The sequence below is a fragment of the Triturus cristatus genome, chromosome 5_1 (assembly GCF_964204655.1).
Source record: "Triturus cristatus chromosome 5_1, aTriCri1.1, whole genome shotgun sequence".
NCBI classification, from domain to species: domain Eukaryota; kingdom Metazoa; phylum Chordata; class Amphibia; order Caudata; family Salamandridae; genus Triturus; species Triturus cristatus.
In genome coordinates, this window is record NC_140587.1 from 298,115,303 (window position 1) to 298,129,413 (window position 14,111).

The following is a 14,111-nucleotide window of genomic DNA, read 5'->3' on the forward strand; positions in this document are numbered from 1 at the left end:
TCGATGAATCGGGTCACTTTGGATCCCGCAACCGGAGAATCTGTCACCACCAAGACACTTATGCATGCCAAGGTTACCACAATGCAGAGGCCACTTGCCTTCGATGCGAACAAGATTTCAGGACTCAGCACGAGGCAATCCAGTCCCCAGGCACTATTCTTAGTTCGAAGCCCACCCAGCGCTACCACAAGCACAAAGGCACACAAGAAAGTTTTAGATCAGAGAAATGTACACATTTCAGTAGTGGTATTTCAAAGCATATCCTGGCAAAGCCACCATTACCATTGGAACGGGGCTGTCATTACGAATCCAAAGATATGAGACATGATGAGGCCGTGACACTGCAATCCATGGTTGCTATGGCTACTCGGACATGTATTCAATGGCACCATCGGTGCCGGTTTAACACCAGCCTGCAATGGCGAGCTGGACACAGGTTTAGGCACACTATCGGTGCAACATACACCATAATCAATTTCAACATGTCATTAGAGTTGTTTAATTTAGTTACTTTGCACACAGAGACCATACAATTCTTCCGCGCACTGGGGACATCCTGTGAACTTTCATGATCCATTAATTGAATACCTTCTCTCCATACTTGTACTACAGCGTGTTCATGTTTACCTGCAAGCTCAACTCAGCATTTTCTTGCCTGTCTAGCTACCTCCTATCTAGCCGTGAAACTGTCCAAGAGTATTTCCACCTACTGCCTAGTCACATAGCTGTCCCTTATTCCTTCTGAGGTTACCTACCCATCCTTCTGCCATCTCCCTTGCCCATTCCCACAATGTCCCTTCTCCCTCTCTCCTATTGCCACTCCCTGTCACTGGCACTCAAACGTACTTATTGTTTGGGGGGAAGAGTCAGAGCTGCATTTAATCTTTTTTGCTCTGCCTACAAACTAGGGAGGAAGCACTGGCTTGTCCCACTGTGTAGGAATCTAGGATTTGTACACTCTATAGAGGCATTCAGAGTTTTAAAGCACAACACCTGTAAGCCCATTGTTCTTGCTGTATCGCGATTCTTGACCTCAATGTGGCGTAGGCGCTGGACTTTTTTACATACGCCTGTCCAGCAACAAATAGCACATTGTCCCTGATTTTCTAGGGCTTTTGTACCTCATTTTAAAAACCTTTTATTACTCTTAACTTTATAACTAATCAAGTTTTTATGGTTTAAAATGTGTAAATGTCTTGTTCTTATGTTGGCTACAATGTAATTATAATGAACCGCCATTATATGACTATCTTATGAAATTTTTAATGTTATTTATACTAACTTTATCCTTATTACCACTATTGATGGGTCTTACCAGGTGCTTGCCTTTCGAAGTTATTGTCTCTTGTTTTGCACTCACACCGCACATGTATTTTAACAAGCCTATTGGACTTAGTTATGTGTCAGTGCAGATCCTTTTTTCTTATCTGAATTACAGGTGATGTAACTATTTTTTTGCAAAGAGGACTGGTTCTCATTTTTACAATTTTAAACTGTCATGAATTGTAATGCACTGTTAATTATTAGTATACTTTTATGGTCGCATACAGTGAAATAAAGTTTTTCTGAACTGAACTTATTGTTTACATTTTAGATATGTTTTATGACTCTAAATACCCATTACATATGTAAGGAGTGAATCAGGAGAGTCCCAAAAAGCTGAAACATTATAAATATGGATTGTTGAATTTCAATGTAGCATACTGATATAATTCTTTATAAAAGTAGGAGTAAATGCAAGTACTTTTTCTGAACAAGAACATTGGTTAAGAAGTGATTAAATGAAGCAAGGAAATGTCTATGAAAGCTACAAGACAGCTATGGTGACTGATACTTAGAAAGATGTGCATTGCTAATAATAGACAAGTTAAACATCCATTGGATATGGCAGCCTTTATTTAATGATATAAACCTATCTTTTTCTTCCCAGCAGGGATCATAACAATAATATTTCATGCTTCTATAACAAAAAGTACATACTAAGAATAGGAAAAACACTCACCTTCCAAAAACTGGATTTAGTTGCTTAGGGATATAATTTTCACGATCTTTGATCTCTGTTTTGCCAATCCTGAGAACTATGTATGGGTCAGATTTTCCATCAGGATCAGCTGGGGTAAGATTGAATCCCTATAAATAAAACAAAAAAGTTTTACACATATACTCAGTCTAACTTTATCAGTTTGTCATTGGTCTACAGTGGGCGAATGGGTAGATAATTGTTTACATTTTTATAGCTCATTTTGCAAAATTAATATCCTCTTGGTACTGTTCAAGCAAGATGCTAACACTGGACCATGCCAGGAAACAACTTGATACGCTTATAGCTGATTTTGGGACACCTACAATCTGCAGGTTTTCCAAAGAGTGGGACAAAGGAAAGGAAGCAAAATATGTATCCACTTGGAAAGTTAAGAATGGTTTGTGGTAGACTGTAATTTAAAATCCGATTTTACCATAAAAGAGGACTTTTCATTAAAATTCCAAAGACACCAAACATGAACTGGTGACATGTTCGCATTTGGAAATTACTTCTTATCGAATGTAATAAGGTAGCTCCAATGTGTTATCGTATGACAGCGGTAGGCCTTGCAGTAGAGAAAAACGAGTACAAGAGTTTTTCATGAGCAGGACAAGTAGAAATTAAATGTACATGTCCAACATTTTAAATACATTGCACAGTGCCCAATGGGCTGTCCAGCACCTACTCTAGGGGTGACATATGTATTAAAAAGGAAGGTTTGGGCTGTCATAAGGTTTATTTTGCCAGGTCAAAATGGTAGTTTAAAGTTGCAGGCACAGGCTGCAATGGCATGCCTAAGACAGGTTTGCAAAACTACTTATGTAGGTGGCATTACCAGTGCTGCAGGCCCACTAGTAGCATTTAATTTACAGGCCGTGGGTACACGTAGGGCCTTATAAGTAAATTAATGTTACCATGTTTTAAGAAGTAGAGAAAAATCTTAAATACTTATTTCATTACTACAAATCCTGTCTCTCTTAAAAGATAACATTGGGGATGCTTTACTACATTTAATAAGCAATAGCTTCCAAATAGGACCAGGTAACTAGTTCAAGTTTGGTGTCTTTGTAATTGTAATGAAAAATCCCCTCTTATGGTAAAGTCAGATTTTAAATTACAGTTTCAAAAATGCCACTTTGAGCTTTGGGATCCACAGGCTCCATAGCCCACACCTCCACGCCTTCTGGCTAGGTTGAAACTCTACCAGAGTGGCCTTCTGGTCCTACCAGAGTTTTGTGACTTCTTGGCAGCCCTCAAGATTGTCTTTCACCTTCTTCCAGAAGCACTACATCTGGTTGCAGAGTGCCAGCATGTAGATGACTACATCTGAAGGGAGCTTCCTGGGAGCGTGCTCCCACCCCTCTCATACAAGCTGAGAATGAGCGCAGTGACTGCAGTTTTCAGGCTGTCTTCCGGGAGGAGGAATTTGATTTTACGGAGAATTCTAAGAATAAAAAAGCAGGATGAGACAACCCTGCTGACATTATGATCAAAAGAAAGTTTTGAGTCAATAATCACTCCGATATTTTTCGCCTTTTCTACCGGAACTGGAGGCCCACCCATTGTATTCGGCCACCAGTCCGGTGTCCAAAGCTTGGCAGTGTTCCCAAATGACATGACCTCGGTTTTTTCTGCATTGAGTTTTTAGGCAATTTGATGCCATCCAGGCTGCAATCGCCTGCATGCAGTTATGACGTTTTGAACCAGTCTCAGCCTCTGACCCTTTTTGGATTGACAACACAATTTGCGTGTCATCGGCGTAGGAGGTTAACTGGAATCCGAAGGATTTAATCAAGATTGCCAGCGGAGCAACATATATATTAAATAATGTCGGGCTGAGCGAAGACCCTTGTGGAACTCTACAGGAGAGAGAGAAGGGCTTAGAGCTGTCTCTACCGAGGTCCACAGATTGTGTTCTGTTGGCCAGGAACAATTTCAGGAGGTCCCAAGGATTGCCTTGGACACCGACCGCTGATAGACGGTCCATCAAGACTTCGTGATGAACCGTATCAAATGCGGCCGAGAGATCCAGCATGATAAGTATGGCAGCACCACCCTGATCTAAAGCCTCCCTGATCTCGTCTGTGGATTTTATTAATGCCAGTTCAGTGCTATGTTCCGCACGAAATCCAAACTGCGTGGTATCTAATAGAGAGTTAGTCTGAAGGAACAAGCTGAGTTGACCGTTCATAGCCCTCTCAATCATCTTACCCGGGAAGGGGAGACGAGAGGTGGGTCCATAATTGCTCGGGTCCAAGTTAGGTTTTTTGAGCAAGGGAAGAATAGAGGCTATTTTCCAGGAGCCCGGGAAATGACCAGTATTAAAAATGGAGTGAAACAGTGGGGTAAGAGCCTCCCCAATGATTTCTGGAACCAATTTCAGTACCGAGACTGGACAGGGGTCCAGCGGGGAACCTGATCGAATCTCAGAAAGAAGTTTAGTAACTCCATGCTGATCCAAGGATATAAAATGATCAAATATGGAGGAGGGACCATTATGCTCAGAGAGCCCTATTGGCACTACCTCATTAGTAGCTGCGGGTGTAAATCTGAAGGAGGAAAAAATATTTTCAACCTTTTGTAAGAAAAAGGCAGCCAAAGACTCGCATAATTCTGAGTTGCTTCCAGTCCAGTCTTGGGGCTAGAAGAAGTAGTTAGCAAAGAAATAGTTTTAAACAGCGCTTTGGATGAGGAGCCAGCACCTCTAATTTGTTCCCCAAAGTAGGTCTTTTTGGTTTGGTTTGGTTTGGTTTCAAAAAGCTGTTTTTTATAGCTAGCAAGACCTACCTTGTAGGCCTCTCTACCAGCGTTACTATACTCTCTCTCAGGGCAGCCTTGACCTTTTTCTCTGAATTCCTACTGGCCTGGCAGGTGGGACAGGACCTACAGAACGCATCTAGGGCCATATTCATCTGGGGCGAATGGAAGTGGACAACAAGCCCAGTGAAGGTCTTATCTTGCTCCTAATGTCCTGTCAGGGGGATATTATGGCCCAATCCCAGTAGAAAGGCCCTGTAATACTGAGTAAAAACCAGCACATGTGCTGTCCCAGACCCAGACACCTTAGGCTGACAGTAAAGGAGGTAATTCTCCCAACTGATATGGTGATCTCAATAGGTATCATCTGCTGCCTGGGCCTCAGCTTGCCGCCTCAAGCCCTCTAGATTGGGGCATTTTCTCTGCGCTTTGCAGAATTCCTCCATGGTGGGCCCACCTTCAACTTGCCATCCAGCAATCTCAGGTACGTCACCCAGGACAGCAATGTCCTCCACGGTGGCCTAATTCTCCACAGGTGCCCTGTCAACCTACACCACAGGAACATCAGGGGCTGGTTTCCTGTGCCATTTGCCCTTGGTCCTTGGAAGCTGCCTGGGTCATTTTTCTAGGCTCCTTTCATCTACCTTCCCAGGCAGCCATGGTCCTTGTGCACATACAGACCCATTCAGGCAATCGCAACCTCTCCAAGTGTAACCTGAGCTTCACCTCTTCACAGATAGTGTGTTCTAGGTCATTGCCCAGCATACAATCTACAGGCATGGCAGGGCTCATGGCTACTTTTAGAGAACCTGCCCCTGCTCAAAGGGAACTAGAGCAACCAGTAGGTGACTCTCGCAGATGTGTGTGAATATATCTTGGTGAAATGTGCTAGGGATGACCTGCTCTGAGGACATTAGCTCACACCTTGCAGAAGTGATGCTGGCACCTGTGTTCCTCAGAGCCACCACATGGTGCCCATTGAGGGTGACCCGCTACCTATACTTAGACGTATTTGCAGGCATAGGGGCTTTTGGCACCATCTCCTTATGCCCCGCCTGCTCCCCAAATCTAACTTGAACCACCTCCTTCCCAATCCGACACTTGCCAACCCAGGGTTCTGCCCACTAGTGGGGGCTGTGCCATCTTGGGACATTTGGTGTCTCCCTTTGAGTGCCCATACTTGCAGCACTCAGTACAGTGAGGGACTATCCTCTAATATCTGTTTATCAAAGAACGATTGCTTCTTTGGCTCAGATTGGGACTGGTTACTGCTGCTCCCTTGGGAATTATTTTGGGACTTTTGAGAACTCCTTATTTGTAAGTTTTTCTCCCCCCTCTTTCTTCTGGTGGGACCCCTGACCACCCTTTTGGGAGTCCCCCTATGTGCCTTTTTGAACACTGTGGTGCTGGCCGAGAGGTCTGCCTCCTCAGCAAGCTTTCTGGGCTCATTTAGCTTGCTGTCCACTAGGTGATGGCACACCTTTGTAAAACAAATATTGAGCATGTGCTCCCTGAGACTCAAGTTGTACAGCCCATTTGTTAGACCTGGCATCCTTGGCGTGGTTTCGCTCTAACTTTTTGCCTCCAGACCTCCTGTTTTTGCTGACTTCGTTTTTGCTAGCCTTAGGACTTTGCACCCTTTACCACAGCTAACCTGTGCTAAAGTGCTTGTGCTCTTTTCCTAAAACATGGTAACATTGGCTTATACCCAACTTGCATATTTAATTTAATTATAAGTCCCTAGTAAGGTGCACTACATGTGCCCAGGGCCTATAAATGAAATGCTAATAGTTGGCTTGCAGCACTAATTGTTTTTGCAGGCCTGCCATTGCAGAGCCCGTGTGTGCAGTTTAAACTGCCATCTCAACCTGCCAAAATAAACCTTTTGCCATGCCCAAACCTTCCTTATTAATACATATACGTCACCCCTATGGTAGGCCCTGGACAACCCAGTGAGCAGGGTGCAAAGTTGGACATGTAGTTTTAAGTTTTACATGTCATGGTTGTAAAAAACTCTTATATTGTTTTTCACTACTGCAAGGCCTGCCTCTCCAATAGGATAACATTGGACTTAAGTTCTTACAATTAATAAGTGATAACTCCCAAATGGGAGCAGGTAACCAGTTCATGTTGGGTGTATTTGTAATTGTAACGAAAAATCCTCTCATAGTAAAGTTGGATTTTAAATTACAATTTCGAAAATTCCACTTTTAGAAAGTTGGATTTTCCTGCCTTAGCAAATTAGTGTCTGCAGCCTGACTCTGAGTCACATGACTGGGTGTATTTGGCAGTTGGGCTTTGTGTATTCCTTCTAGACTCACACACACACAATAGAGAGCTTAGGTGCGCTTGGATGGGCCATCACTGGCAGAATGGGACTGCTGAGTTAGGCACAGCCACTTACACCTGAATACTGTTCTGCCGTCACACAAAGTATTGCATGCACCCTATTAATCTGGAGCATGGGCAGGGGAGGCAGGAAACCTGAAGACTTCAAAGGCAATCCTGTCGAAGTTTCTCCCACTTCAAGGCACCTGCTATAAATATTGGACCCCAGACACCAACTCTGCAGTACTTCTCTGGACCTGTGGATAGTACAGAAGAAGGACTGCTGTGCTGCTTTGCGGTCAGAAGGTCTGCCACTCTGCTGCCATGCTATTCTGCTGCTTTGCTGCCTGTTACCTTAGTTGCTTCTGAGAAGGAAGATTGGACATGCACCCTGTATCCCAAGCTGAAGTAACTCCAAGGGTCGGTCAGCTGACCTCCTGTTCTGAGCCAAAGGGACATAACAAGCTCCAGAGGCTCCCTGCAACTGCCCAGCTGACCTGCTGCCTGGACCTGCCAGAGCACTGATGGCCTCTGCTGGTTCTAGTTCCTGACCCTAAAGTGGTGCCTCTCAGGTCCTGGACCCTTGGTGTGGCCTCAGTTTAGCTCCCCTGAAGTTTTTGGGATCTTCACAAATGTGAATGGGCCACTTCGCCCCACGATCTTGTCACCCGGGCTGCCTGCCAACACAAGGTAAAATACAATGCAATTCTAAGTTCTTGCAACACAATTAAAAATAATTAAATAAGCAAATTAATACAATGCTTATCAAGAGAGCTGAAATCAAATTGGAAAAATTGTCTTAACTTACTGCTACAATATAAACTCTTATCATAACTTTCACAGCATGGTTTGGTGGAAGTCCTTGAAGTATCCTAAGCTGTCCAGTTTCCGCTGAACTTGAATCCTCTGGACTTTTGTAAATACTGAAGCATCCCTAGAAATAAACGGAACAACTTAAAAACAATGTTATGCATGAAATAAAAGCACTTTACTATATAACTGTGACTGTATAGGAAATTAAACTTTGTAACACTTACATATTTCAATTCTTTTGTTCAAATAATTTATACAGTGCTACATTGATTGCCTATGCCATTTCAGAGCACTAGACATAAGATATGCAAGAAACAGGGTGGATAAAAGAGGTTAAATCAGAGGATCCAACTGGATGCACAAGGGGGGCAGCATTCTTGAGAAATTCGGTTATCAGAAATTCACAAAATTTAAGGTAGCAACAAAATGTATGTCAACCACACACAGTGTTTGAAGAACTATTACTTTTTATTGCAATAACGAATAGTAGTGAAATAGTATTTATCGTTCTACCCACTTGGTTAAAATGTTTTAAGATAAACACAGAGAAATAGAAGAACAAATATTTAATGCTGGAGCAGTTGGTATGTATCAGCCATTACTGGTTCTGAGCTACTGCATAGTCTTCAATGGAACTCTCAACTTTCCAATGATCTATTGTAGCCTTATAGCCTGCTGCCAATGTCTATACCCATTGTTAAAGGCCCCCAACCTGGTGAGGGCCTTTAACAACTGGAATAACCCAAAGCATAAAAGCTATAAGGATATTAAAATATTCTACCCACTGAGGTTAAAATGTTCTAAATTAAACAGGGGGAAACAGAAAGACAAACTTTGGAATGTTAAAGTTGTAGACCTATATCAGCCATTATTGGTCCTCAACCACTCTTAGTGGATCTCTCAACATTCCAATGCTCTAATATGCTATATTATTTAGTGACTGAGAGGATTAAGCTAAACGATTGCCCAGGCAACAGAAAATTAGCTTTCAAGCAGTTCAGCCTGAAGCAGTTTCAAAATGAATTTAGAATTAAATTTACCTACTTTAATAGCTCCAGCTTCAGATTTATAACAATGCAGTTGAAACTTACAAGGGAACAGTTTATTTTCAATTGTGGTTTAACTTTAGTTTCTCTGGCTTAACGAATTTCAATTGACCAGTTAACATGACGATCCCTAGATCTCGTTGTTTTTAAATATCAGCGTTTCCAATAGGGAAATTTCAATTGGGTTGCATTAAACAGGCAAACCATGTATTACTGGCTAATGGAATTATTTCAGATAGCACAACTCAGACACAGATGAATAAACAACTTTGGCTAATTGTAAATAATGATGTTCTCTGATTGTTCAACAGCTCTCTCCCAGTCTCTTCCATGGCATTATCCCCATAGCTTGTGAATTCGTGGTGGTAAAACCTCTGTTCAAGAAAGCATCTGAGAGCTCAAGGGACCTGAGTAATTTAAGCCTAATATATTTCTGTCCTTTTTTTTTTGGCAGATTCTTCACCAAGAAATATGGCAAACAGAGAAGAAGATTCTGGCCTGATTTCAAGTAGGATTTGAACCTGGCAATAGTGCTAAGTTATCTGTGCTTTCTGTTATAAATGATTACAAGAACCTTGTTGATAGCGATGGTGTTTGAACGCTGGTCTTTTTAGATCTGTCAGCAGTCTTCAACATCACTGACCGCAACATCTTAATTAAGCCCTTGTCAAAAGCCGGGTTTGAAGGCACTGTCCTGGACTGGATTCAATCCTTCCTAGCTGATAGATGTTATGTAATGGCCATCCTCCCCTTTTTTCTGTGAAACCAGGTAAATGAGTTGATTCTATCACACTTTCCTTTTATCTGTACATCTGTACAATGGATAAATATTTACACCTAGTACAGGTATTTGCCCTTCCTGAAGATAAACCCACCAAAAATGCAGCAACGCTGCATGGCCTTTGGTCATGTGTGTAACACTTCTACAGGTCAAAATAAAGTAGTTGTGAAACTGGGCATTCCAATTGGATTCAGATTGTCTCATAACAGCCAAAAGGCCAATGGTGGCAGTACCTGAATCATACAGCTGAGGATCCTGAAAAAGATTCTTCCATTTACTGACACTCAATATCACATTCCTTTCATCAATGTGCTGATCCAGTCTAGACTTGACTATGCCAACTCAACGTATCTGGCGAACCTGGGGGAAAACCTAAACTGACTTCAAGTAATGCAAAATGCTGCTGCCTGGTTGGTTTCAAGACTTTCAAGCAGGGAATATTTCTCATATATGCTTTGATATTTACACTGGTCACCTATGCACCGCAAGATCTGGTTAAAGCCTTTTCCATTGTGCATATTCCTGAATATCTGGCAAGTAAATATGAGGGGAGCACTCATAATTCTGCACCACTCTTTGAAACAATGTGAAATCACTGATCCTCTCCTTAAGTGCCAAATCCAATCTCAAACATCTTAAAATCCTTCTGTAAGCCTGCCATCTTAACCAGTATTTCTCTGAGACTGCCTTCAGGTTGTCTTAACAGGTTTCTCCACCTTCAACTGTGTACCCACTTTCAACTGCTGTGTTTCATTAAAAAAAAATGTCAACATGAGCTCTGTAAATAATTAAACATAACTGTGCCAAACACCCCTTAGAAATATGGTCCTCCATTCAAAAGGCCTAAATCCAAAAATACGTCACTTCTTTGTGGTATAAACTGCTGCACACAATTTGGATTCTGTGGCTTTCCAGTGAGGCTAAAGCACAGTGGAAAGAGAGAGACTTTTAGGGCCCAGTGTAAATGCGAGGACAGGCACCAGTTTGATGCCCAACAATCGATGGCTCTGCTAAAACTCCATTCAGATAAAACAACCAGTTCTGCTAACCAGAACCCAGATTGTGCACCCCCCATGGACATGAGGGGTGAACCAATATTACTATCTTTATTGGATTATCAGCTGGAGAAAGAGGAACTATGTTGCCCACGGTTGGTGTATACACCTTGGATATATCAGGCTACAGCCATGCCCTCTTCATTATCTCTTCCTATATGCCCTTGTGCATATAGAAATTATTCCGCATACTCTGTACAGGATACCATAACTTCCTAGGCAGCATCACATTTTTGGAATACTCATACTTACAGCTATGCACATTGTTCCATTATGAAAGCCTTGCATACCTTGAATTTCCCAATGACTCTTTCATCGTAGACACTTTGATCTTCGTCATTAGCTTTTCCCCTGAAGAGCTCAAAGGTTTTCACCCAGTCTTCAAATTTCTGAAACTCGCTCTCCAGTTCTCCATCATATATCTGCAAGAACAAAACACAGCTAACCTTCCATTTTTAGGAATAATATCACTGGTTGTTAACTTAATGAACTGGAATTGAATTGAGTTGAGGCTGATTTGAGACTTTGGCAGGGTATTTCTTGTGAAGTAGAGGAGAGTGGACCACAAATGAATGATTCCCTAAAACCACTGTAGCCAGCAGAAATTCCAATATTGGACACATTAAGGAAAGTGCTGTGAAAGAAGGGCAGCTCAGCATATGTCACTAAATTGATTTTGAAATGTGATGCTGGAACAAAACCGTCCAATGAGAACTTTGATAGCGAGCCACTATGTAAACATAAAGACTTATTTATCGAGATCTCATGTACGTTTGGGTGACAGGCACTATAACGTAAGTGCACTTACCAGGTTCAAAATGAACAGGTCATATTCATCACAGGGATTGTCGAGGGGCAGAATAGCGGATACAATATTATTTGCAATATTTACTACATTTAAGGATGTTGGTATTACCTTTAAAGGCTCTTTTGATGTGTTTGAACCTCACAAATGAGAAATTGAGCTGCCATGCACTTACACCAATTGTGTCAAGTATCTTACTGGTTCTCGGTACAAATATATAAGATTGGTCAAAAAGCCATCCAGCAAAGGAGCAAAGGGGACATTCCATCAACAACACTAAAGAACAATAGCACACGGAAAATAGCAGAGAAGGATGGATTGACATATTGCAGCATCAGCACCACCATGTCATAAGGAACAGATAACAGTAAGTACTGTAGCAGAAGAAGATAATCATCTGCAACAGGGATTCATTTCAAGAAACGCGAGGTCTAAGAAGGTATTCAAAAGATGGTACTACGACATTGGACACTAAAAACTCTACTTATAAGTTCCTAGCCTTACAGAATGCACATATTGTATACATTTGTAAATTAATGAATCATTGCATATCATGGATCATTGGGCCTCTGTTGTATAGTAGATCATCCCAACTACTGATTTATTATTTCTAAAGAGAAGAAAATCCTACCTTACTTATTTACATTTTATTTTCACATACAGGCATGTCACAAAAATGGAAATTTCGTAATGAGATTGACAGGGCTTTAAGTGTGCAGGAGGACGGCCTGGCTGCCAGAGCAGCCAGTGTTGTCCTGTTGAGGTCCAGGTGTTTAGGTATTTATTGGCTCCAAAGAACCATATAATAATATATTTTATTAAGCGCATAGCTACCTCACATGAGGAGTCCCAGCATTAGAAGCAGGACTCCGCACACTACTCACCTCTTTAAACTCTCAAAACGTCTGCCTGCAAAACCAGGTTTTAAGTCTTCTCCTAAAAAGCTCTTCTGATTGCACCTGAAGAAGCGACAGGGGCAAGGCGGTCCATTACCTTGGCCCCAGGTAACCAAAAGAAATACCTCCAGAGCGAATTCTCTTTACCCTAGGAACAATCGGGGGATGGACTGGCACCTGCCCACATGAGCAGGTCATCACTCCTCTATCTAGTGTTCTGAGCTGACCTTCAATTCCTAACATTAGTTTAGGGGTAGAAATGAGGTTCTATATACTGAGGCATACAGGTTGCTCCTGTGTTGATGGGAAATTATGCAGAACGCAGCATATTCATCCCCTCTGTGCATTGCAGAGTCCCCTGGACCAGTACATGACTAATGAAACTTAAGGGAGCATAGGCAGAGGACAGAGGCTGACATTACTTTTACAAATTAGCTACACACTTGGCACTGTGATGGCCACATCCCTGGGCCAGCACCCATCTGTTTCTGTCATGCATATTAATTGTGCACTTGCTGCACAATTTACAGAGCCACACTTACAGTTTGGGCCTGATTAGGATGTCGGACAGACCGCCACCGACAGGTCATCGGTGGTGGTCCACCCAACATCCAGGGTATCGGTCTGACTGCCAGATTATAATACGGGCAGTTGGAGCGATTGGGGCAGTGGGAAAGACCGCCGTCTCTGACAGGCTCAAGGACCCGGTCAGGGCAGCGGTCAGAGCCTAATTCCTACAATGGGGGTGGTGCCTGCAGAGGCACTGCCGTAGGGATTAAGATGTCAGTTTCTGACAGCTTTTTCATGGCGGTCCCACGGCCATGGTCCGGTGGGCCTGGCACATGCGGTGCCCCCCAAACATCCATACACCGTGTGCCAGGCAGCACATGGTGCCTGGCAAATGATGCATGAATGTTTTCAAAATGCTGTTTACTATTGTGGCTTGTGCAGCGGCCATTTTCCTGGGCCGCTGTACAAGCCACAATAGTAAAAAGCATTTTACGACCGCCTGCATGGGTGTTGTATCGCAATTGGGCTGTCGGGACCTCTGAGTCCTTGTAGCATGGTCTCATGCTCGAAATGGTGGCGGTGGGACGCTCGTCTGACTTCCATCGTAAAGAGGCCTTTGCGAAGAACCACATGCCAAATGTACATTTTATAGTGGGTATGACTAAGACGTGAACCTGGCCCAAGCCAGGATGCTAGAGACATACTGAGCTTCCATTCACAAGATGAGTAAGAGACAAACACTGATACTTTTTTTGAAGCTCCCTGTAAAGGTATAGAATGTCCATGCATAATGTTATGGAGTGGCACTTAGTGCTGTTTACCCTTCAGTGGAAACCTCTCTTATACTTCAGAGTATTCTATCAGAAAAAACCCGGTAAATGGACAGATGACCAGCTGATACTGCAGCCCACAGAGTTCCTCCAACAATGGCATTTCAAGCTAACTTGGACCTTTCTCGAGCTCAAGATCATTCTGCATCTAGGAGCAACTAAATCTTAGATCATTCTTTGTTTAAGAGCAACTGAATTTTAGTGAATTGATTTAAGAGGGAAGAACAATTATATTGACTCTGTTTAGGTCCATTATTTGCTCTACAT

General features: G+C 42.5%; 1 protein-coding gene across 2 annotated transcripts in view; it reads right to left on the reverse strand.

The window, feature by feature from the left end:
* The window catches only part of FER1L6 (fer-1 like family member 6), a 974,281-nt gene that overhangs the window by 159,641 nt on the left and 800,529 nt on the right, over nucleotides 1–14,111 (reverse strand). For both annotated transcript variants that reach the window (XM_085604988.1, XM_085604987.1), the window contains exons 30-32: nucleotides 11,094–11,225; nucleotides 7,917–8,042; nucleotides 2,003–2,130 (exon numbers count right to left, since the gene is read on the reverse strand). In XM_085604988.1, the coding sequence (XP_085461114.1) occupies nucleotides 2,003–2,130; nucleotides 7,917–8,042; nucleotides 11,094–11,225 (386 nt within the window). The remainder of the gene's footprint in view (nucleotides 1–2,002; nucleotides 2,131–7,916; nucleotides 8,043–11,093; nucleotides 11,226–14,111) is intronic.